The 25,416-nt window shown below is 37.9% G+C and overlaps 1 protein-coding gene across 1 annotated transcript; it reads left to right on the forward strand.

The window, feature by feature from the left end:
- On the forward strand, positions 1-25,416 carry USP38 (ubiquitin specific peptidase 38). The gene is made up of 10 exons (XM_090288915.1): positions 1-1,188; positions 2,915-3,050; positions 8,425-8,554; positions 10,230-10,331; positions 14,288-14,446; positions 16,277-16,470; positions 18,158-18,251; positions 18,928-19,034; positions 20,137-21,496; positions 24,187-25,416. The coding sequence occupies exons 1-10, from the start codon at positions 507-509 to the stop codon at positions 24,346-24,348; spliced, it is 3,126 nt and encodes a 1,041-aa protein (XP_090145041.1). The 5' UTR covers positions 1-506; the 3' UTR covers positions 24,349-25,416.

Genomic DNA, 25,416 nt, shown 5'->3' on the forward strand with positions numbered 1-25,416 from the left:
TCACCTCTTCCCGGCTGATCAGGCACCCTTGGTGACAGCAGCTCCAGGCTCAAGCTGGGGCCCGTTTCATCTCAAGTTTTGCTGGATCCCGGACGCCCACGCCTGTCCCGGGACGCGGACACGCGCTTCTTCCACCTACTGGCTCACAGCCCCGGACCCTAAGCGTCCGCCACCGCTGCCGGGGCGCCTCCGCTGGCGTCTCCGTGCTGATGCTGAGAAGGACCGCGGGCTCCGGGCAGCAGCCGAGTGCGGGCCTCTGGCTCCTTAGGCCCACCGCGGGCGGTGCCGGTCCTTACGCGCCCCAAGCTTGCCAACACCAACTCCCTCCCGGGCTTGGATGGGCCCCCCTGCCCGATAAATGTGGCTGCTGAGTCGGGGGTGGCGGTGGTCGATCCCGCTGCTGCTGCTGCTGCGCTCCAAGTTCACCTCCGCCCCGGGGCTCTCCTGCCCCACCTCGGGGCTGTCTCCGCCCGCTCCCTACTTTCTGGCCTCGCAGCGTGGCGACCATGGACAAGATTTTAGAGGGCCTGGTGAGTTCTTCGCACCCGCTGTCCCTAAAGCGGGTGATTGTGCGGAAGGTGGTGGAGTCGGCTGAGCATTGGCTGGACGAGGCGCAGTGCGAGGCCATGTTCGACCTGACCACCCGGCTCATCCTGGAGGGTCAGGACCCCTTTCAGCGGCAGGTGGGGCACCAGGTGCTGGAAGCCTACGCTCGGTACCACCGGCCCGAATTCGAGTCCTTCTTCAACAAGACGTTCGTGCTGGGCCTCCTCCAGCAGGGCTACCACTCGCTGGACAGGAAGGACGTAGCCATCCTGGACTACATTCACTACGGCCTGAAGCTCATCATGAGCTGCCCCTCGGTGCTGGACCTCTTCGGCCTGCTGCAGGTGGAAGTGCTCCGGATGGTGTGCGAGAGGCCAGAGCCGCAGCTGTGTGCCCGGCTCAGTGACCTACTGACCGACTTCGTGCAGTGCGTCCCCAAGGGGAAACTGGCCGTCACCTTCTGCCAACAGTTGGTTCGAACCATAGGCCACTTCCAGTGCCAGTCCACCCAGGAGAAGGAGCTGCGGGAGTATGTGTCTCAGGTGACCAAAGTGGGTAACTTGCTGCAGAACATCTGGAAGGCCGAGCCCGCCACTCTGCTGCCCTCCCTGCAAGAAATTTTTGCAAGCATTTCTTCCACAGGTAAGGGTCATGGCAGCCCAGGGATACTTCTCAGTCTGTCTCTCCCCACACACACACACCACGTCTGCTTCCCTGCCCTGAAAGGATTGGTAACGGAGAGCCAGTCTTAGTACCTCCTCCAAAATTGTACTCCCGTCCACTACCCTGATTCGGGCTGTCGTTTCTACATTAAGAAACAAGACGTGTTTTTATTTTTATTTTTTTTAAAGATTTATTTTTAGAGAGAGGGGAAGGGAGGGAGAAGGAGAGGGAGAGAAACATCAATGTGTGGTTGCCTCTCACTCGCGCCCCCAACTGGCGACCTGGCCCACAACCCAGGCCTGTGCCCTGACTGGGAATCGAACCGGTGATCCTTTGGTTCGAAGGCCAGCACTCAAGGGCCTTGTTTTTATTTTAAAGGTTGAGGATGTCGAAGTCCTAAGAGCCTTGGCACTAAACAAGTTGCTTCATTAACCAGCCTCTGCTCAAGTTGTGGAATGCTTTGAGGATGGCAGCTACTATATAAAGCTTCTATTTATTAGTGACTAATGGCAGCATAATCATATTTACCCTGTTATTATTGTACTGTAACCCTATCATTTTGTTATCGTGAGTTTTTCCTGTTTTTTAATTTTCCCTTTTTTTTTTTTTTAATTGATGGACTGTGCAGTTTGTTTTGTTTACTGGCTTATTCCAGTGAACTGTGTAGTTTTGGAGTATTGACATTGTCTACAAAAGTGTTCGTGAGAGAGGCTGCAGCTAGAATGAGGAAGGGAAAGAACATGAGGACCGAAATAGGTGTTTTTCCACCCAGGTTATAGCCCATAAACTGCATCTGTAGAAAGCAGGGAGGGGTCAGGGGGTAATTTAGCAAGAAAATACCTGTGCATTTACGTTCCTTGTTTGGCCTTGGAGCTCCCAGCTCTGTAAGTTATGAAGCAATAGCTCCCAAACCACATTCCTTCCCTTCTACTTGGTCCAACCGTTCCCTCTGGTTGTCGCTGGGAATTGAACTGTGAAGGAGGTGTCCTCCTTTATCCCGAGAACCAGAAATAAGAGTCAATTTTAAGAAGCTGCATGCATTCTGTTGAATTAAGTTCATTTATGAGATAATTACCATGTATTTGGAGTATCTGAGTTGACTTTTTTTTTTTTTTTTTTTTTTTGGTAATCTTTCTGGTATTGCCTGTGTGGCTAGAACTGTTATCTTTCGCCAGAACTTTTTCAACTGTAGCAATAAAGGTGCTCACCTTGGATTTGCTTAATTTTTATATCATTTAAGAAAAGTCCCCTGAAAATTCACCTTAATTTCTGCTTCTTTAAGAGATTTATAAAAATCTTCCTGAGAACAAGTTAAAGACTACTGTAATTAATAATTATAAGTTACTTTGGGGGATCTGACGTGGGAATTTAAATACCTTGCATTTCTGCTTTATACGTGAATATTTTAGCATGACAATGACTTAATAGTAAAGAAGGAAAGAAAATAAATAAGTTATGGGCTAAATGTGGCAATCATGAGCAATAGTTTTCACATTGCAGTAGTTCTTTCTGTCTGTAGAATGATTCACTCTTGGTCTCTAATGTAACATTCCTTTGATGTTAGAGCACCCGGGAGGGGGGGCGAAACAGCTGCTTCCTGACGAGCACCTTTGCTGCAGTTACACCTTGTTGCTGTTCTGTAATTGTGTTCTCGCCATACTTTGCTTGAACCTTCTTGCCATCTGTCTTTGAATTAAAAAAACAGATGCATCGTTTGAGCCTTCTGTGGCCTTGGCGAGCCTTGTGCAGCATATTCCTCTGCAGATGATCACAGTTCTCATCAGGAGCCTTACCACGGATCCAAACGTCAAAGACGCGAGCATGACGCAAGCTCTTTGCAGGTACTTCTTCAGGGCGCTCTGTGGCAGCTGTGGATTTGGGAGGAGAAGCTATTTTGCTGTTTTGTTGTTGATAATGAAAAACTTAAGAGAAACATTTAGAAACTGAAATCGTGGCATCATATAAAGAGTCTCCAAATTAATTGGAATGAATTGTTTACCTTACTTTGGCTTGACAAGCATACCCGTAGTTCACAAATCCATTTTTATTTCAGCTTTTTTAATTTCCAGAAACATACGTACATTTACACTTATTGTACATTCAGGAGTTGGTTAGATTATCAATATATTTTACAAGTTTCTTTGCTCATTGTTTCTTGCTACCTATTTCTTCCCTCTGGAATCCTTTTTTTTTCCCCCTAGTTAAGTACATACTTTGACTTTCTCTTTCAATCAGGAGCTCTGGGTAAAACACTGTTAGCATTTGTCTGTTTAAAATGTTCTTTTCTTCATTACTTTTCTTTTCTTCCTTTTTATTATTAAATAGCTGGTTCTGTGATACCATACTGTTAGGATCTTTTTCATATTATGTCTTTTTATTTACTTTTCCCTTTATTATTATCACTTTATCAATTCTCATTTATATGTGGTTGAGTTCCAAGATTTTATGTTAAGTCCTTATTGTTCATTACTTTTAAGAAAAATACTTTTGCCCTGGCTGGTGTGGCTCAGTGGTTGTTGAGTGCCAACCTGCGAACCAAAGGGTCGCAGGTTCGATTCCCAGTCAGGGCACATGCCTGGGTTGCAGGCCAGGCTCTCAGTTGAGGGTGTACCAGAGGCGACCACACATGGCTATTTCTCTCCCTCTCTTTCTCCCTTCCTTCCCCTCTCTCTAAAAATAAATAAATAAAATATTTAAAAAGAAAAGAAAAGTACTTTTATCTCCTCCATCTCTCCTTAACGAATCTCCTGTGTCCTGTTTAAGCAGCGACACTCCTTTGCCAGTGTGACTGCAACAGCATTAAAATCTCTTTCCTTTGGAGATGAATGCATCACAAATTATGTTGTCCTCTAAGTAAAATAAGAAGATTCAGAGAATTATAGATTTCACAAGCGAAAGCGACATCAGAAATCAGTGGGCCCATCACCTTCATTGCCTAGGTAATAATAGCTAATGTCTTCGTTTTGTGCCTTAACATTGCAACAGAGTCTTCTAGTTGGTCTTTTTGCCAGCAGTGACTTACTTACCTGTCTTCTCGGAGCCAGTCTGATTGACTCGTTTTGCCCTTGTGATCAAGAAACTTCAGTGGCTTTCACCACTCACTGAGTGAAGCGCAGACTCCATTTGTTGGCATTTAGCTCTCCTGGTCTTAATTTTTCAACATGTTCGAAGCAGTCGTAGTATTTAACTTATTCTTTTATTTTGTTTAAAAAATATATTTGGAAATTAATGTTTATATATTTGTTTCTATGGGAAATTGTGATCCAGTTTTTATATTGCATTTCCAACTTAGCTACATGATGCCATTATGTAATCTACCTGGAGTAGTTATTCTTATATTACAAATGTAATTGAAAAGAATAGCAATGTGTATTTTTACTATACTCCCACCTTATACTTTCCTTTACATATAGCACATACACTTTACTGTCATTTTTGGTAATGCAAATACCGTACCAGGACCAGATAAGACATGTTAAAGTATGAGATCGACCAGGTGCAACTGAAATAATAGGGAATAGGTGCACAACCACCTTCTGATAGAGAAAGCTGGTCCTCAGCTCCAGCTTTCTTGTTGTCATAGGGAAATTTGAGTTACGTGTCATTGATGTGACTTCAAGAGAAGCCTTAAATCCAGTTTTTTATGTGAAGTGTCTCAATTTTTCAAACAGGGGAGCAAATAAAACTAAAGGCTAGAACTAGTCCTTAAGTTGTCATCTAGAGGAAAAATTGATTTTATTCACAAATTAAGTTTAAATCAATTTTGTGGTCTTTCTTAAATGTTACCAATCTTTTAGGTTTTTTAAGGTTTTCAAGTAGCTTGTTGGGGGGGGGGTAGCTATAGAAAGAAATGGTTTCATTTTTTGAATAAATTTGAGCCCCTTTTCAGTGCCAAGCCCTATGCTGGGTACTAGGGATCCACAGATCAAAGATTCAAGATTAAAAAACATCAAAAAACAAGCTCACTGGTCTTAAGCTCATGGTCTAATGGAGGACACAAGACTTCAAAGAACATAAATTACAACTTTAGTTAAAATAGTAAGAAATTAAAGCAGTATATGAGGGTTAAGTGCCCTTAAAATTCAAGTAGTAACCAATACCTGGTGGATAAGATTACTGTAGTTAACCATAAAAAAAGCTCATTCTACAAAGCCTGGGCCTGAGAGGATCTGGGCATATGCAGCTTCAATCAGATTGAAGCCGGACTGGAATGTGATTAAAGTGTAGCCAAATCATTGCATTAGACACCAGCAGAGCTTAGTTCAGATACCAGTCCTCCTGACATCCTCAGTACTTAGCACAGTACCTGTTATATAATACACACTCATATTTGCGGTTTCTAATTTGTCTTCTGATTTGAAGTTTCTTTAGCATGGTCAGAAGATTGGGTAGACATGGGATAAGGTAAAGAGGACTGAAATCCAGTTTTTTTGTATGAAATTTCCCAATTTTTAGAACATGGGAACAAACCAAACTGAAGGCTGGATCTAGCCCTTAAGTTGCCATCTAAAAGGGAAAACTGGTTTTGTTCTACACAATTTTAAGATTAAATCTATTTTGTGGCTTTTTATACTATTTCCAGTTTTAATGTTACAGTTTCCAGGTTGCATGTTTTGTTTTTGTTTTGTTTTTATTTAGAAAGAAATGGCTTATGTAGCTTATGAACTGGGATGCTAGAAATGGGGAAAAAAGAAGAAATGGCAGATTGGGTGATTAGTGATAATGAAGAGACGTGGTCAGGTGGGGTTTTCTCCTCTGCTCGCTCACCCTGCTCACCAATCAGCACTTCCCTGAGACCTGAGCTAAAGGGAGTTCTGGCCTTGGGCGCTGTGTTCAGAGAGCCCAGTCTGGTTCTGCTCTGTCCGTGCCATCTCCATGGGGCAAAGGGCCCACAGAGCCAAGGACGTGTGCTCACATATATTCCTCCTCTTTCTGTGCGTGTATATTACACTCAAAAAAATGTCATGGTTTTCTTTTAAACAAGGGTTTTTAAAAGACTTAACTGATTGTGGTTTGTTTTTATTTTTTTTCTTTCTTAATTCAACGTTTAGTACCTTTCCGTGTTGGATTCCCATGAGGAGATTCATACAGATCTCTTTCATTCTTTAAAACTTCGTGTTCCGTGGTATCTGTGCCATATTTAGCCTTTCCTTATTGAGGGACATTTAGATTGTTTGCATTTTTTTCAATAACATAAACAGTTGCAGTGAATATACTCTTTATACACAAACGCAAGTGTCTCTGCTTTCTACTCCATGTATGTAAAGTGGCCACAGACTTTTATGGAAATCAACCTAATAGTAGTTGGACGGCATGGGATAGATGTCGGACTGCTTCAGCCAGTGACGTACAACCATCCTTGCTGGAAGGAGACGGCTAGAAAAACAGGGAACAGAATGTGTGTAGGAAACTAGAGGGAATATACAGATAACTTACACTTAACGTGCATTTGCACTTTGGGGCTATTCTTAATGTCTAACAGAACATTTAAATCTTAAGAGCAAAAACCTTAATAAAGATAATAAATACTCCAGTGTTAATGTAGACAGTTACAATTTAGCTGTAATGAAATAACCATCTCAAATAAAAGCCAGTCCTTTTTAAAATATCAGTAGCTGCTTTTGGTCTCGTGTTTACATACCTAGTATTTATATTTTATATTTTGTACAATCAAAAGTATTTATTGCACAGTATTAGTACTTGGTGGAAGAGAAGCATCACCACAGGTATTTCCAGTGTAATCTATTGCGTTGGCCAAAAAGTCAGTTTAGTTTTTTCCATAAAGTAAAAGACACATTTTTCGTTTTCACCAATAACTATTGATTTGGGTATTTTGAGTATGTCAGTTATTGCCCGCACGGTTTAATGTTGACTGTTCTCAATTAATGTCTTGATTTGATCACTATCAACTTCAACTGGTCTATTTGACTGTGGAGCATCATCCAGCAAGAAATCTCCAGCAAAAAGCTTCGCAAACCACTTTGACACATTCGATCGGTCACACCACATTCTCCACACACTGCGCAAATCATTTTTTGCATTTCAATTGCATTTTTACCTTTCTTGAAATAATAAAGCATATACAGTATATGCCAAAAATGTTGCATATTTTCTTCCATCTTCAATATTAAATGGCTAAACAAAAATTTATTTTGATACTTTTTTTTTTTTCAATGCACGCTGATATGGCAGCTGTCACAGTACAATCAAAATTGTTCTGAAAGAAGTTAAAGACAACTAAGCACTACTAGAGCCATCTTACGGAAATAAAAAAAAGACATTTTTCTGGCCAACCCAATATTAACTCACTGAATTTTCACATCAGCCCTTGTAAAACAAATGTGTTTACCTGTAATCTACAGACGAGGAAACAGACACAGATAGGTTAAATAATTTAGGTGAGTATTAAGGCTCCCAGCTAAAAAGTAGTGAATTGAGATTTTTAAGTCAGATCACTGGCTTTAAAATCCAGTTTTTTCTTCCACTACTACTTTCATATTATATAGTCCCCAAAAGTGGATCACTGATTCAAATAATAGGAACATTTGGCCTAGTTGCTTTCCAGTAGTTGTACCGGCCTTCATTGTGGTTGGTGTCTAACATGGGGGACAGTCTCCATCAAACCCATACTGCTTTGTCTTCATTCCCATTTAACTGGGTTAGCATTCAAGAAGGAAGACACTAATGCAGAGTGAGGCCGTTGAGGATGTGTGCGCATTCAGTGCTCTTACTCTGTTGGAAGTTTCCTTTTGTTGTCTTTGTTCAGTAGGATTTTAACAGGGATGAGGAGACCTGTGTCACAATTCAAAATGGTATTTTTAACAATGCATTTCGTATTTTTGGAGGAAAAACTTTGATCTATGTCCATATGTCTTAGTTCAGATAGTTATATTTGAACCACTCTTCTTGGCGTAAATTTGTCTAATAAGTTCTTAATATATAGCATAAACATAAAACTTAATGTGAAATGAGTTTATCAGGAATTCTTTTTATGGAAATGTGTTGTATAAGAAACTCAGCTTAAAAGATTGGGAGCTCCTTGAATACAAGCACCGATTATGTTCATCTCTACATACTGATCAGAGCTTTTCACAAGCAAACTCAGTAAATATTGAATTACAGCGTGAGTGGTTATCTTCTGTAACCTGTTATTTCTAACCAAATAATTTTAAAATATTGTCAATACTGATAACTTTGTTTTTCTTCAATTTTCAGAATGATTGACTGGTTGTCCTGGCCGTTGGCTCAGCATGTGGATACGTGGGTGAATGCACTCTTGAAAGGACTGGCCGCTGTCCAGAAGTTTACTATTTTGATAGATGTTACTTTGCTGAAAATAGAACTGGTAAGTGGGAGTATATAAATCAATTAGAATGTATGAACTTATATAAACTTTTGATCTTTGGGTTGTCCCCTTTAAAGCATTTAATTTTGAGTATGTTCTTGTGTGATTTTGTTTTGGATAATAATTTTTGAATAGGCTTTAGAGATTAAAAATGCTCTTTAAATATAGGTAGCTAAAATAATTTTTCTGTTTTCAAATATCTAATATGAAAACGTATTTGTCCCGTTATCCCTTGAATCCAACGAATCAAGCTTTTATCGAGGTTATTCTGCCAACACGATCTTTGACACCAGCGCTCTCCAGTGTTGCTGAGCCCGGGGTTCTTTCTCAGGCCTCCTCCCTTGTGACCTGTCAGCAGCATTTGACCCAATGGATCACTCCCTCTTGAAGCACTTTCCTCACTTAGTTTCCAGGACATGACATGACTCTCCAGGCTTGTGTCCTAGTTCACACGGATCTTTCTAAGTTTAGAGTGCCTTCGAGTTTCATCTTCAGTCTGCTTTTGTCTCAACCCGTACTTAGTTACATCTCTGACTTAATGACTGCCAGGTTTACATTTCCAGTCCATTATTCTTCCGTGAACTCCATATTCATGTATCCAGTTCTCTATACCTGGGTCTCCAACTCAGCATATCCACAATCTAACCCTTGACACTTCCGTCCCAGACCTGGCCTTTCCTATCTCAAATGGTCACTCAGTCCTTCCACTTTCTCAGGCCAATAACCTTGAAGCTGTTCTTGTCTTTTCATTCTCTCTCAACCCATATCCACCTTTTAAAAAATATCCCCAACGGTACCACTTTTAACCGGCTACATCTCTGCTACCCTGGTCCAAAGTCATCCTCATCCCTCTCTGTAACGATGGCAGCCTCCCTGCTCCTGCCCGTGGCCTCTGCCAGGTGTCACTCGGGTCCCACACAGTCTGGCCCATGGCTGCTTCTCTCGTCCAGCCTCCCTCTGTCACTGCCTCAGTTTCTGTGCTTCACGGACATCACCCTCCTTCCTGTATCCCTCGTGCGCCAGGGTTGAGGCCTCGAGGCCTTGCAGTACTAGGCCTTTGCCCTGTATGGTATGCTCTTCTCCCAGGTACTCATCAGGTTTACTCTCATTTCCTTCAGTTTTTTTATAGTCAGATACCACCTTTTTCATGAGGCATTTCTTAAGTGCCCTGTGTAAAGTAACAGACCCCTTGGCCACTCAGCATTGCCTCTTTACCATTCCCTGTTTTCATAGCACCTGTCTCCGTGTCGCTTTCTACTGTCTCCCCCCAACCGTCTAGACAGTAAGCCCTGTAGAAGGCTTTTTTGAGCCGCTGTTGTGTCCCCAGCGCCTGGAACAGCGCTAAGCAATGGTGGATATTCAATAAATATTTCTTGAATGAATTGAATGAGGAATGGGCCAGGGAGTTATCATCTGTAAACATGGTTTGACAGATTCTCACTTGATCAGAAAGTTTTAAGGGCTGGTTAGGCCGTTATGTTCCCTTGATCTCTGTCATATTATTTTCCAACGTGTTCCTGCTCCCAAAGTTTACTAACATAACATATGTTATAATAGAGCCTTCCAGGAAGGGGGATTTTCACGTCAGTAATTTTTGGCCCTAGGAAAATAGCCGCTGGTTGGGTCCGTGGTCTCCTTACACTCTCTATAGATACCTGTCTTGTCTCCTTGGAAGGTTTTTAATCGGCTTTGGTTTCCTCTGGTGAGACCCGGTGCTCTTGCGGTTCTGTCTCACATGCTGCTCAGTTTCCAGCATTCTCCGGAGGCATTCCATCTGGTAAGTTACGGCGCGAGCTTTCCGTGTGGAAAAACCTTGTCTTAAAATTTTAGTTTAATATTGAGCCACATTTGTATATAGTGCAAAGATTGTAGCTTAGTTCTAAATGGAACTATTTACATGTGGCTTTGTGATTTCTTAGAAATGTGAGATGGTGAGATTTCCCTCAAAAGAATGCATTTTCAGGATGTTTTGAATCTCACCAAAACCACTCCACTTATGCCACAACCAGCAATTTAAAGTTACTGTGCTACATGAGATGTCACATGTCATTGTCCTGATAGTTGTCTGTTGCCCATGTGAACAGTGTAGAAGGAATAAAATGGTTGAAAACCACTCACTGCTTTAGAATTCCTGCCCCAGAATTAGCGCTTTTCATTCCTTCTCAACACACATCCTACACATTCTGTTGACTCCCTTAAAATATGTCCGGAATCCCACCACTTTTAATCAGCTACATCCTGGCTTTTCTTTGATTTTTAATAATTTGATGATCGGTGATTGCAGGTGAGAATGACAGAATGTTATTTTGGGAAGCTGTCCCTTTCTCTAGGGCCCCGGGAAAGCAGCGCTTTATCTGGCTCCTCACTTCCTCCAGGGCCTGGGCCTCAGGTTACAGGACTAGAAACTCATTATCAATGGGCTCACAATGTAAAAGCCTTAGGAATACTGACCCACCACAGGCGAATTCAACGGAGTCTGATGGGGACGTGTAGGATTCCAGTTATTGCTTAGAGCGAGAAATATAATGAGTCTCAGAGAACCATATACTGTCAGACTGTTCAGTGCTTCATTTCCACTGAAGGAAAATTTGCAGGCTTTGTAGTAAACAAGCCTTACTAACACAACTACATTTTGTACACGTCACTTAGGAGGAGTGATTTCTGCAGCTCTTTGCCCTGATTATTGAACTTGATCATCAATCAGTAATCTTGTATCTGTTTGTTAGACAGACAAAACTCAAACTTGAGCTAATACAGCAGGCATACTGGCAAAGTCTCCCAAGGAAAAAAAATCCCACCAATTGTTTGTCCCAGTCATGTGCATGCCATTTGAGAAAGAGTTTATTTTCAAAATTTCTGAGGAGATTCTGTAACATGACCTAACCGTCCATTCTCAGGTTGATTGCTCTTCCCATGGCACACGTTGCTTAATCTCTCTGGGAGCAAGAAAAGGTGGTTGAGATAATAAATGGTTTCCTTTGAAATATTTGGCTTATTGAAGTAAGTAAATATGAAATCATATTTTTAGGGAACAGTTAGATCTGAAATTGAAGATTGTGATCTGGCTTAGTAGAGCCTAAAAACACAGACCTACTCACTGCCTACATACTGGGTATAGTCTGACCTGACACTGAACTACAATTAACTTGGGTATCTAGTAGTGGGTCAAGGTGGAAGTTAAATCACCTGTAGCTCCAAATAACTCAGTGAAGGACTCAGGTTAGGAGCTCCTAAGTATGAGCAATAATCCTGAATCACCAGTATCATTATTCATTATATGCTTAGAGTATTTTAGAGCAAACCAAGATTAATATTATGTGTGTTACTATGGACCACGTTGCTTTTCATATGCATTTTATAAGTGGGAAAAAAATTTAAACAAGGAAAAATATCAATATTATAACTAAATAAATTATATACACTTTCTCAAATGGTAACTTAAGTTTAATGAGTATTACAGTAATGTCTGCAAATATAGGGCTAAGTAGGTTTACAGTTGTGAGTAATCTAAACACAGTTTATTCTTGTATTATTATTAATATTATATTATTTTCCATAAGAACAACTGTAACCTGCTTTTGACTAATCCCTGTATTTATATCTGCTCATTAAAAAAAAAAACATATATATCAACTTCCAAGCATTTAGAAGGTAATAGCTCGCTTGTCTGTGAAGAACTTATTCTTTTTTTCTGTGTGAGTGATAATTTTGACTATAGGATGCACCAGAAGACATCTAGATAGCCTGGTTACAAAGACCAGACTTACACTAGAAAAACTTTTGGAAGATTTGGAATTGTAGATGAAATAATCATTTTTAAAATGCTTTTCTCCTCTTCTTTCTCTCCTCCTTCACTTCTGAAGAAACAAAATAAATCAAGAAAAAAGTTTTTGATTTCTGACTATTTTAGCGAGAGAGTATTTGATAGATGTGCGGCAAAACGCTAATTCAAACTTGCTTAGAAATGGTCAGGTGACAGCAGTAGCGTGAGCTCATTAGGAACTAACTGGTAGTTTCACGGTCAGATGGATACCTTTGGTGAAGATTAAAGCAGGTCGTGCAAAAGCTAAAACGTGATTGAAGACCTCAAGCATAGGGTGAACCAGACAGAGCAGAAAGGGAATAGCAGTGTTAATCTAAGAATATGGTGGTTCTTTTTAGGGAAGGAAAGGGAGTTGATTGGGATGTTACTGTAACTGTTGTTCGTGCTGTTTGATGATAAGACCATAGAGCTATAACTTCACTTTTATCACTAGTTAGCAACCAAAACAATGTTCTACAAATAGAGCATAAGATGCTTTGACATATAAGTGTAAATATATAGTATCAGATTATATTGGGTCGACCAAAAAGTTTGTTTGGGTTTCTTCCCATAAGACGGCTCTAATAGCACTTGGTTGTCTTTAACTTTATTTGAAATAATTTTGTTGTATTGTGACAGCTGTCATATCAGTCTGCATTTAAAAGTACTTATCAAAATTGGTGAATTTTTGTATAGCTATTTTAATATTGAAGAGGGTAAGAAAATACGCAACATTTTCAGCTTATATATGCTTTATTATTTCAAGAAAGGTAAAAACACAACTGAATGCCGAAACAAGATTTGTGCAGTGTATGGAGAGGTGCTGTGACTGATTGAACATGGCAGAAGTGGTTTGCAGAGTTTTGTGCTGGAGATTTCTCGCTGGATGTTGCTCCACAGTAGGGTAGACCAGTTGAAGTTGATAGCGATCAAATTGAGATGTTAATTGAGAATAATCAACTTTATACCATGCAGAAGATAGCCAGCATACTCAAAATATCCAAATCAATCAAGTAATTGGTGAAAATGAAAAATGTGTTTTTTATTTTATGGAAAAAAACCATACATACTTTTTGGTCAACCCAGTAATTAATAATTAGTTGGAACAAGTTTAGCACTGTACTAAGGGACTAAGCCATTTCTGCAAAATAGTTTTATTTTTTAATAACCTCTTAAATATGTGACTGGTTCTGTATTGACTTTTTAGTCTAATTTTATAATGAAAGGACGTTGTTGTGCTTATAATACTGACAGTTTTCTGTATGTTTTGAGCAATAAGCATTGTAGATTTCCCTTTTCTTTTCAATCTCAATTCCTTTAAAATAAGTTCCTGGTCTATTTATTTTTAGAGTGGGGAATGGGGGTCATTTGTAAGAATAACCATGCTAACATAAGACATTATCCCTATGCTTATCTAAAAAGAGGTAATCCTGTAGCCTGAGCTATAATTTTAGTTAAATGCATAAGATATTTTGAAGACTTTTTTTTGAAGTAAACTTGAATGTGTGATGTAATTCTCTCAATTGAAAGATCTAAAATTCACACTAGATGGAGCTCTTAAGCTAATTCTAGGTTCACCTTTCAGAAGTTTGTTCCTCTTGAACGGTCTGGTAATATAATAGCCCTAACATTTTTCAATGGAAGGCATTTTTTAGAATGCAGTGGCTAAGGCTCCTGTTTTCCCTCTTAGTTCGTGTTTTAGACGGCAAATAAAGGTGAAAAGATGGATCTTATATGGAGCTGCAATCATGTGACTTTGAAAACTAGATTTTCCTTGGTATTCCAGCAATTTTTTACTTCTCGGTTTTTTTAGGAAAAGCCTGTAGCTGAACAAATAGAAAAGTATTTGCTGATTGTATAACAATTGAATTATATATGTAGGCTAGAGGATTTGTTACCCATTTCTATAACTTGAATGTTTGTCTTTTCAGATTGTTCCTCACGTAGTTAATTTGGTTCACTCCTTGAGAAGTGATGGTCTGCCTTCCAGCACAGCCTTCTTGGTGCAGTTAACAGAATTGATACACTGTATGATGTATCATTATTCTGGATTTCCAGATCTTTACGAACCTATTCTGGAAGCAATAAAGGTATGATAATAGTTGGACCACTAGTTGTGGGTCTGCTGCACACAAAGTGAAAGGTGAAAGTGGGGAAACACTCCCATAACCAGTCAGTCCATTTACTACTGTATGGTAATACGCTTTTTGTTTGAAAAATACAATTGAAATCAGGGTTCATTAATATTTAGTGGGTAATCTAAATTAATAATCATATTCAGTTCTAGAATACCATCAATTATAAGGCATATCTTTAAATTTATAATAGCTTTTGAGGAAATTTGTTAAGTGTGACATTAAGTGACTGCATACATCAGAGTTGTGTCTCAATATCAAAAGTGTTAAAATATGTTAGATGCATCTTAGAATCAAGGAAAGACAATTTACGAAAAAATTTGACTTTGGTTTCTTTGCTCTTCGTTTTAGCTATGAACTGTTCATGAATATCCATATTTCATAGGCTCTTGAATTATTTGTGAACTTACCTTGTTTTTCTAAGTTTGTATACATATTGGATCTAAAAAGCACTGCTTCTGTTTGTCTTGATGAATGGGTCACAGTAAGCATACTTTCTTTTTAGTGAACTTCCTGCATAATCAGGGGGTAGCAAAAGAATTGGAGAACTTACCTCAGCAAAACATAATCAGAAGTTATTATAAACCAGTTCTATCAGTAGTATTTAGTTTTGAGGTTTGAAACACAATAAAAGGCCTCATTGTCTTTACTTCTGTATCTGAAACGAATAAAAATCATTTTCTTCATACTATATAGTTAGCTAAATCAAAATGATACTGTTTGAGCCCAGAACACAACGCTGTTCAACAATTAACACCTACCATTGGTTTGACATTTGACACTTGCAGACGTAAATGTCTTTATGAACAGGAGCTGTTTGATGGTTATGTCATTCCCTCTCTGTGATGTCACCGTGTCCATTGATGAAAGATAGTGCTGGTGTTAATTTACATGTTGAAAATTGCATTGACTGAGTAGGCTCAGAAGAAGCAAGGGTCTCGCTCTGGGCCCAGGAAAGCACTTCCTAATAGCTGTCAACAGCAGCAACAGAAAAATCAGGGGATTAAAATTCCTTCAGAAGTAATTTCTTCTAAGGTATTAGTAAGTACGAGGTGATAATGGCAGTCCAGAAAGGTCTTATCGGTCTTGCCGGCCATAGTTACTATCCAGTGCTCTACTCATACTTGAAATTATTTACTCTTAAAATTTTACCTCATATATCACAAAGCAAGTAAGAACAATCTGTATTTTGTCATAATTTTCAATATGGTTAAACATGAGATTGAGTTTATTTCTCAAAGTCAGAGGTCATTGTGCTTAGATGCTTTCATTTTTCATCCTGATTACTTTGAGATTTTATTTATAAGGGTTAATACTGGGTAAATATTAGTAGTGAATGAAAAGGAGGTTTTTTTAATTTTCATTACAAAATTTAAAAGAAAATTGTTTGTTTAGCTTATTTAATTGTGTGCTAATTTAAGTCCTTATTCTACTGTCTTTGAATAGTGTTGCAGTATACTCTGATCTCAAAGTTTTATTTTTGAAACATTTTGCAGGCAAATACGAAATATAAATAGTTCAAATGTGACTTGAATTCCTGTTTTTTTTTAGTATTCCTCAGCTTGATAAACTCTACCTTTAGGAGATTTTAATATATTTTAGGAGACTATTATTTTTGCATATAGTGTAATTTGATTGATTGATGACTGGTCAAGTACTGTCAAAACTAAGTGGTAAGGAAAAAAGGTTAAGCATCCATGGAAGGATCTTCTTTATGATGTTAATTAACTTAATAACAAAAATAGTTTCTATGTTAAAAGTTATTTTCTTCTTTATGATCTACAGGACTTTCCTAAGCCCAGTGAAGAGAAGATTAAAATGATTCTCAATCAAAGTGCCTGGACTTCTCAGTCCAACGCTTTGGCATCTTGCTTGTCTAGACTCTCTGGAAAATCTGAAACTGGGAAAACTGGCCTTATTAATCTAGGAAATACGTGTTACATGAACAGTGTTATACAAGCATTGTTTATGGCCACAGAGTAAGTTTAAATTTGAACCTTTTTATTTCCATTTTAACTGTAGAAATTGATGCATGCTGATGAAAGGTATAATAGTAAGACTGTCTTCATATTATTGCTTATAAAAGGCAGAAATATTAATATTTTCATGTAATTGCCTTATATTCAGAAATGAAATTACTTTTAGTGCTCAGGAACTATTAAAATATCAACTTATGTAAATTCTTTTATAGTTATATATTACATTTGAAATCTTGCAAATTACTCTTAGTATTTGTTAGTATAACAGAGGGATTAATTAAATTTATGCCAAAGAGTTTGTGTTCTCAAGTACTAATGTGTTATTATCCTATAAGATACCATATTTTTTAACCTGTATATCTTTTGAGAGGGTCTTATTTATTTTTTTCTGCTTGTAGTTAATTTTCTGTTTATCAGATCAGTAACTTCTTTGTTGCTGCTAAAGAAATTTAAACTCTGCTTCCCACCCCAAGTTGATTGATACTGAACAAATTATAAACAGGCATATACTCTTGCCTTACAGATTTACTTTTAAATTAGTTTTCTTTTACAGCCAAGCAAATAGGGAATCACAGGTTGTTAGCGATGTGAATGCTATTTGTAAAGGCACAAACTGATGTAAACTTTTCCTAAAGCCAAAAACATGGTTGAATTTTTCTCTTTGATACCAATAGAGGATTCATGGAAATTGACTAAAGACACAAGTTGAGTTCCAAGTCCTTGATTAGGACCTGCCAGTTGCTCTCCAGAAAGGCTACAGTATTTGAACTAGTGTACTAACTAATATATGATTGTACATATGACCCTATTCCTTCAGCAGTACTTAAAATTTAGAGGTCTAAAATTTTTGCTAGTCTGGGTAAAGATGTCTTTTCTTTTAATGTGCATTTTGATGACTGTTGCAGAGTGTTTTCTGTCTGTTTGTTGTTGCTGTTATTGTTTATTTGTGTTTCTTTTCTAAATAATCTGTTCCTTGTGCACCTTTCTGTTGGGTCTTCTTTTTCATACTGATCTCAGTAGAGTCTGGACGATAATCTTTTGGTACATGCTCTCTTCCAGTCTGTGCAGCTGATATGTGCACAATGTTTCCTTTGCAGTTTTTTATTTTATGTAATCAGATCTGCTATTTTTCATTTATACTGTCTGAATTTTAAGAAACCTTCACTCTCTAAACTTTCCCCCTTTTTTCTTTTAAATAATACAGTAGTTTTGTATTTTACATTTAGCTCAATACCCCAACTGGCATTTGTGAAATCTTACCTAACTCCATTTTTCTCCAAATGGATACCTGATTGTTCCTATTGTACAGTCTTCAAATCATTCTAACTTTATAGTCTGTTTTAATGACAGGATCTTTTTATTTCATGCAAACTTGAGAGAATTTAGAAGTTGCTTACTTGGGTTATTAACTAATAGTTGAATCCATTTCTGCTTGATAACCCAGAACATAGGAAAGGTATGTGACAGTACACAGGCCATCACCAGGCCACAGAGTAAGTGCTCATGTCCCATCATTCTCCCCTTCTCCTTCACTAGACTGCAGGGCGTGACTTGGCCACATGGAGGGCCATCGGGTAAGTGAAGTTTTACTTTGAGGAGGAGTTCTTGAACTAACTTCCTTTTTAGCTTTTAAAAATGCATGTGTGTGTATACATTTATACAAAAACCGTATTTTATTCTCTTTCAGTTTCAGGAGACAAGTATTATCTCTAAATCTAAATGGGTGTAATTCATTAATGAAAAAATTACAGCACCTTTTTGCCTTTTTGGCTCATACACAGGTGAGTATAAGTGTACGTAGCATGTATATGTTAATATGCATAACATACATGTTAATATGACAATATTCTTTAAAGTTCACATTATACCAAACTTGGTAAGCCCTTTTTAACTGATGAAATAATATCTTATCTCACACAGCACAACAAACCCACTTAGAAAGGCTGAAGAGATACTGCCTAAAATCAAGATATACCCCAAGTTTTTATTTCTTCCTCCCACTTTGCATTCTTGCTGACCCATTGTTCTAATTATTATAGAGGAAGACGTGATTGTTTATAGATACTAGATTGATCGATTGCCACAGTAATGAACAATTAAACTCATTCTATGGACCCAGTCACATGACTGTCCTAGGGGTGTGATCCAGGGGCATTATATTAAGAGTTAGACCTGTGTTCTGATATAATCTTCTCTGTCACTAATTTAGCTGTATGACCTTGGGCAAGTCACATAGTCTCCCTAGATCCTAATTCCCATCTGCAGGATGAGAAGTTACGACTGAAGGCTATCTAGGTCTATTTGTAACTAATTTATCTGCCTTCATGTTTGACAACATATAGTAAAGGTTAAGCACAGTGTAATTTTAAGTAATCTGTATTAGACGTATTGTAAGATTTTGGTTATTTGCTTCATGGTGTGAGTCATTGCCTTATATTTTCTCTACCGATATCAAAGAGAGAAGCATATGCACCTCGGCTCTTCTCTGAGGCCTCCAGACCTCCGTGGTTCACCCCCAGATCACAGCAGGACTGTTCCGAATACCTCAGGTTTCTGCTAGACAGGTACCAAGAGTTTTTAACGTTGTGATGGAATTGAGTTCTTTCATAACAGGTGATTTCTACACAATATTGTTTTTAGCTTTAAAAATATATTTCACGTGTTAATTTTTAAGATACCTTGCATTTATTATAATTTCTGTGTTCTTTTATTATTTTTTTCCCCTTACTTTAGACCAGGGTCTTCCCTTTTCTATCTGTGTATCTGTGTATATGTAGTTGAGGCCAGATTTTCTTCATATGCTTTTATCCAAAACAACATATCACATTAGATTGAATGCAGAGCAGACATGAGACCCAGCTGTCTTCTTTAAGCCAAATACCAGAAATAATTTTCTAAACGTAAGACATTGCCATTCTTCTCACTAATTTTTTTTTTGGTCATATGAAATACAACTTTTTCAGAAAAAGAATATTTATATTAACAAGTAATACATTTATTTTTAAATATATGTTGTATTACTTTTATTCTCAGTTTTTAAATACAGTAAATATTGATAGATATAACGACATAAATGAAAGCTCTTGGGTTCCTCAATTATTTTTAATAGTACGAAAGGGTCCTGAGGCCAAAAATGGTAATAGCTGTCCCTTTAGACCAGTTCATAATTGGGCGGGTTTGGTGTATTTTATTGTCTCCTTGCTATTTAGTTAATAAAACCTATTATTTTCTGGTATCTTCCTGTCTTTGCCTCCCTTCTGTTATAAGAATGACTAGTAAAGTTAGTTGAACTCAACATGTACAAGCTTTCATCCAGTCAGCCAAGGGTATGTTAAGTGGTTTCTTTGTGCCAGGCTTTCTATGAGTGCCAGGTGGGTAAAGATATATAAGACAGTTAATAAGCATATGTATTAACTATAACATAATAAGTGCTGTAAAATAGTAGTATGAAGAAAGTTATGATGAAATACAGAGTAGCAGGAGCCCGTAGCTTCTCTTCCCATCTGTGTTCTCAAACTGTTTAATATTCCTCTTGATAAAAAAGGAGAAACTTGATTTTTAAGTTAAGCATTATATTTGATAAAATAATTTGTTTAGATAGACCACCAGTATTTTTTTAATAGAAACCTCAGTGAAATAACTGTATGATGATATACTCTCCTACAGGCTCCACGAAGAAGAAAAGATCTTGAAAGTCCAGGCCTCACACAAGCCTTCTGAAAGTCTGGGGTGCATTGAAACTTCTCTACAGGAAGTAGCCAGCCAGGCAGCTGGACTGGCAGAGACCCCTGACACGGGAGACGGCGAGAAGACTTTGATAGAAACTATGTTTGGAGGAAAACTACGAACTCACATATGTTGTTTGAACTGCAGGAGTACCTCACAGAAAGTGGAAGCCTTTACGGACCTTTCACTTGCCTTTTGTCCTTCCTCTTCTGTGGACAACTTGTCTTTTCCAGATCCAGCGTCATCACCCGATACACAGGATGGTGGTCTCTTGGGAGCCTGTGTACCTGGTCCTTCAGAAGAACCGGGGGCTTGTGACCCAGCGACAGCCGCCTTCGTCTGTGACGCAGCTGTGAATGCAGGAATGGCAAGCAGTCCCCCCGATGGGTTTTGCTGTACAGAAAACACTTGCATCCCTAACGAACCCAGCAAGAATTTTGTTGATAAAGATGTACCTCAGAAACCAGGAGGTGAAACCACGCCTTCAGTAACTGACTTACTAAATTATTTTTTGGCTCCAGAGATTCTTACTGGAGACAACCGGTATTATTGTGAAAACTGTGCCTCTCTGCAGAACGCCGAGAAAACTCTGCAGATCACGGAGGAACCTGAATACCTTATTCTTACTCTCCTGAGATTCTCATATGATCAGAAGTATCATGTGAGGAGGAAAATTTTAGACAATGTGTCACTGCCACTGGTTTTGGAGTTGCCAGTTAAAAGAACTACTTTCTCTTCATTGTCAGAAAGTTGGTCTATAGATGTTGACCTTACTGATATTAGTGAAAACCTAGCTAAAAAGTTAAAGCCTTCCGGGACTGAAGAAGATTGCTGCCCCCAGTTGGTGCCCTATCTGTTAAGTTCTGTTGTCGTTCATTCGGGTGTATCCTCTGAAAGTGGGCATTACTATTCTTATGCCAGAAACATCACAGGTACGGAGTCCTCATACCAGATGTGCCACCGGTCTGAGGCTCGGGCATTAGCTTCCTCCCAAAGTCATTTACTAGAAAGCGATAGTCCCAGTGCAGTTATTGAACAGGATCTGGGAAGTAAGGAAATGTCAAAAGAATGGTTTTTATTTAATGACAGCAGAGTGACGTTTACTTCATTTCAATCAGTCCAGAAAATTACAAGTAGATTTCCAAAGGACACAGCGTATGTGCTTTTGTATAGGAAACAGAACAGCACTAATGGTTTAAGTGGTGGTAATTCAGCCAGTGGACTCTGGGTCAATGGAGACCCACCTCTACAGAAGGAACTTATGGATGCTATAACGAAAGACAATATACTATACTTACAGGTGAGTTGGCAATATGAACTTCCTCATTTGTGGAAAATATGTAAGCAATTGATAGTTGATTAAATGAGCATCCTAATTTAGAAATCCAGCTTCTACATTTTTACAGAATTTACAGAGTACTAATTCTGAAGTGTGAAACTGGGTTTATGTGAAATGAGTTCAGCGTATATAACTAAACTGTCTTACTTTCTAATGTCAGGAAATATGAAAAGTCGTAGTTAGATGCAGTAGAGAAGACTTACTTATTTTTCATTACAGAAGAGGTTATTATAAAATCATTCCATATAAAAATATAGGAAATAAAGAAAATTTAATAAAATGGGAGAATCTTCCTCTTCCCTTTTGTCCTACCTCCCTGGGGAAACAGCTGCTAAATATGGTGTTTACTCCCTCGAAACCTTTGTATAAGTATTTTAAGGGCTATTTATTGACATTCAGGTAGACCAGATAAAGGACACTAAAAGGGAAAACATGTGAAGAAAAGGTGTTTGTATTATTTAAGGATCTAAGCAATAAAACCAAGACGATAAAAGAACAATTAGTAAATAAAACCTTTCATGGGAAAAGGTTTTATATTAACCGAAATACACCTTTTGCAAAAAGGTAGTGATTTTATTAAAATTAATCAAGATCTTGCTCAAAACATTTTTCTTTGAAACCTGCCAAGTTTCTATTAATATAAAAGACCAACAGTAAATTATAGGTGAAATTATAGTCCTATTAATTGGCTAAATCCAAAAGTTTCTAAAACTTTTGTGTTTGAAAGTCCCAGAACTACTAAAAGATACAGATAGTGTAAGAAAAGAAATGGGCCAGTATAGTACTGATTTTACTGATTTTTAGAGGGAATTTTTATCAAAAGTTTTGAAACTTTCTGTATAATAAAATGCTCAAATGATGATTTGTGATACATTTTTAAAGGAGTATGGCAATGTACTGGAGTGGTAAAAACAATGCATTTTACAGAAGACAATTAGAAATTCAGAATATTTGTTACAAATGATTCACAAGGAGTCTCACATTGAGTCAGATGACTTAGGACCCAGGTTATGGAATCATCCAGCCATGTCCATGCTAGACAGCAAAGATGCGCTAGACGTCAGGCATCCCGATTCTTAAGCATGGAAGAGCTAGAGTGAGGGTAAGCGGGATAGGCTGAAATAGAAATTTCCTATAACATAAAATAAAGAAAGTAGGACCCAGTGCAATCTTGAGTTTTAGAAATATGCAAATTACTTACGCATCAGTGATTGGGTGAAATGCCAGAGGAGAGACATGGATTTTGAAAAGATGAGAAACTGTTCTAATTTCTGGGATAGGAATGCCCGAAGCTCCTGTAACTGTAACAACGACTTGTATTGCACCCCAGCTCTAAGTGATTGTCTTGCCCATCACCCCATTACATCCGGATTATACGAGACTCGAGTGTGATGAGCCGTTCATTCTTGTTTTATTCTGTTTTTCTGTGTTGTGCGGTTCTAAATTTCTTCTTAAGTCTCAGACTGGCAAGTTGTTTAAAGCAAAAAAGGTGTCACTAAATTAATTAAAATTCAATTTTAATAGTTAAGTACTTAATTTTAACTAATAGTTAACTAATTTCTACCCAAAAGAATCTAGCTAGAAATTATATAATAATACTACCTTGCCAGATGGAGCAGAGTAACTGGGCTTTTAGCTTTAAAAAATAGGATAAAGTATAGTTTTTGTTATTAATGTTAACTGTATTTTGAAAGTTCTTGGGTGATTATGCCTAACAGGTTAAGGCTTATTAAGCTGCCAGTGGCTTTTAGACCCAGTTGACATCTACCTCATTTGAAGGTTACAGACCCTTTCCCAGAAAAATGGGCACATGGCAGAATATTTTGTTTTTCCAACGAGTTTATGCTAGTTTTTAGAACCCAGGTTTATAACTTGCCAAATGAATTTGCCATTATTTCTTCACTTTTTCTCCTTTTGTGGCCAAGTACCTAATAGTATTCTATGTAACCTGAGATCATTAATATTTATTGAGCACATAATGTGTGTCTGGCACATAGGTGATTATGATTCCTGATAAAATTTTAATGGTCTGATAGAGAAAAGTTTTACCTGTTACAGTAAGAACATAGGCTCCATTCTCCATAGTAGTATTTTGAGACATTTTACTTTTACTTAGAAATATTGTAAGGAAAGCGTAGGAAACAATTCATCCTTCATCATTTATATCTTTTACTGTAATCACCCACTTCCCAAATAGCCCCTCTGGACAGAGGAGATAATCCATTGTCGTAACCTTGGAATTCTGCATCCTCTATATCAGGAAAGAAATTTGTTCTTGTATGTGTTCATGACTGTAACAAGAACTGGAATATTTCTGTAGAGAAAACTGAGGACTGTGGGCTTCGGTGCCCTCTACTATAAAGTGGGGTGTGGAAGCAAGCAGCCCCTAGGGTCTGGCATTCTGCAGACTTACACTAAGATGTTACTTCTACATTATTTGCTCCATCTGCAATTGCGTGCTTTGCTTTAGTGAGGCTTGGAAAGGATTAGTGTGCTCAATATATATGTTTTTTCTTGTCAATATTTTTAAAGTCACTAAGATTTGAAGGATGTTATTCAGGATTAAGGCAGTTTTAAAATATTTATATAGGTGATATATCCATCCATTGTATTTAGGATTTTAATTTTGTTAAAATTAATTTTAATTTTAGGAACAAGAGTTGAATGCTCGAGCCCGTGCCCTACAAGCTGCATCTGCCTCCTGTTCATTTCGACCAAATGGGTTTGATGACAATGACCCACCGGGAAGCTGTGGACCAACTGGCGGAGGGGGTGGAGGAGGATTTAATACTGTCAGCAGACTCGTGTTTTGATCCTGAGAGAGTCCAAAATGCACTGGTCACAAAACATCCAATACTATAACTGTTAAAATGTCAGACTGTAATAAGTATCATATCTGTCCTTTATTTTTCTTTCATGAGACCCTTATACTTTAAGAAAAAACACTCAGTGTTTATTTTTATTTTCTTGACAATACATTTATTAACAAAATGCATCATGGGAAAAAAAAATCTACCTCTCAAAATTTCGTTTGCTTTTGTGGTTAGACACGCTTGACCAAAAAGTTTTCTGAGGAAAATATGTACCTGGTCCCTAATGAAGCTGCATTAAATTTCGTAGAGGCTTTTAAATGCTTCTATCCTCAGTTTTACTGAACAAAAAAATATAACTCATTTAGCATCCTTTATAGAAGAATTATGTTAGAGGCGAAGGAAGTATTGTTTAAAAAGAAAAAAAGAAAATCCTTTATTCCTGTGTAGTTACCCCATTATCAAATTCAGATCTTTGAAAACACTGGAGGTGATGCAGTCTCCAGTGAAGGCAATAACATGAAGTTGATCACGCTAGAGTCCTTTTCAGGTTGGCCGAGTGCTCTCTTCAGTATCGCTGCATCTGCATTTCAAGGACAAATGTTTTTAAAGGGATTATTTATACATATGTGCTGAATCGATTTTTAAGAAAGGTGCATGATCCTATAGGAGCAACATTTTTACCTAAAAATTGCTAACTTTGTAGTATTTCTAATTGTTTAAGGATTTTAAAATTCTATTTCAGGGAGTCTATCTTCTGTGTGTTTTGAACGAGGTGAGTTCTGTATGTGCCTTGCAGTACTGTAATTCAAAAATAGGAATCTTTGGCTGCAGAAAAGCTTTTTTAAAATGAAATGTTAGGAAGTAATTTTTTGTGCTAACATTAAGATTATAACTTTTTGAAAGGTATTAGATTTTCCTGAAGTAAAATCTGATGGTTCGAAATCAATGTGTGATAGTTTGTTTTTAACCCTTAGAAGAATTCAGGAGAAATGAACATAGTCAAGTAAAAAAAAAAATTTCTTGATTTTGTTACTTAATCCTCAAAATATTAAACATTGATCACATATA

Source organism: Furipterus horrens, unplaced genomic scaffold (assembly GCF_987537825.1).
Source record: "Furipterus horrens unplaced genomic scaffold, mFurHor1.1.pri manual_scaffold_10, whole genome shotgun sequence".
NCBI classification, from domain to species: Eukaryota; Metazoa; Chordata; class Mammalia; order Chiroptera; family Furipteridae; genus Furipterus; species Furipterus horrens.

Bases quoted from the DNA above. Each gene is read 5' to 3' on its own strand.
- USP38 (XM_090288915.1), top strand. From the start codon at position 507: ATGGACAAGATTTTAGAGGGCCTGGTGAGTTCTTCGCACCCGCTGTCC. The intron at 14,447-16,276 runs GTATGATAATAG...TATGATCTACAG, and splicing joins CTATTCTGGAAGCAATAAAG to GACTTTCCTAAGCCCAGTGA. The intron at 16,471-18,157 runs GTAAGTTTAAAT...ATTCTCTTTCAG, and splicing joins GCATTGTTTATGGCCACAGA to TTTCAGGAGACAAGTATTAT.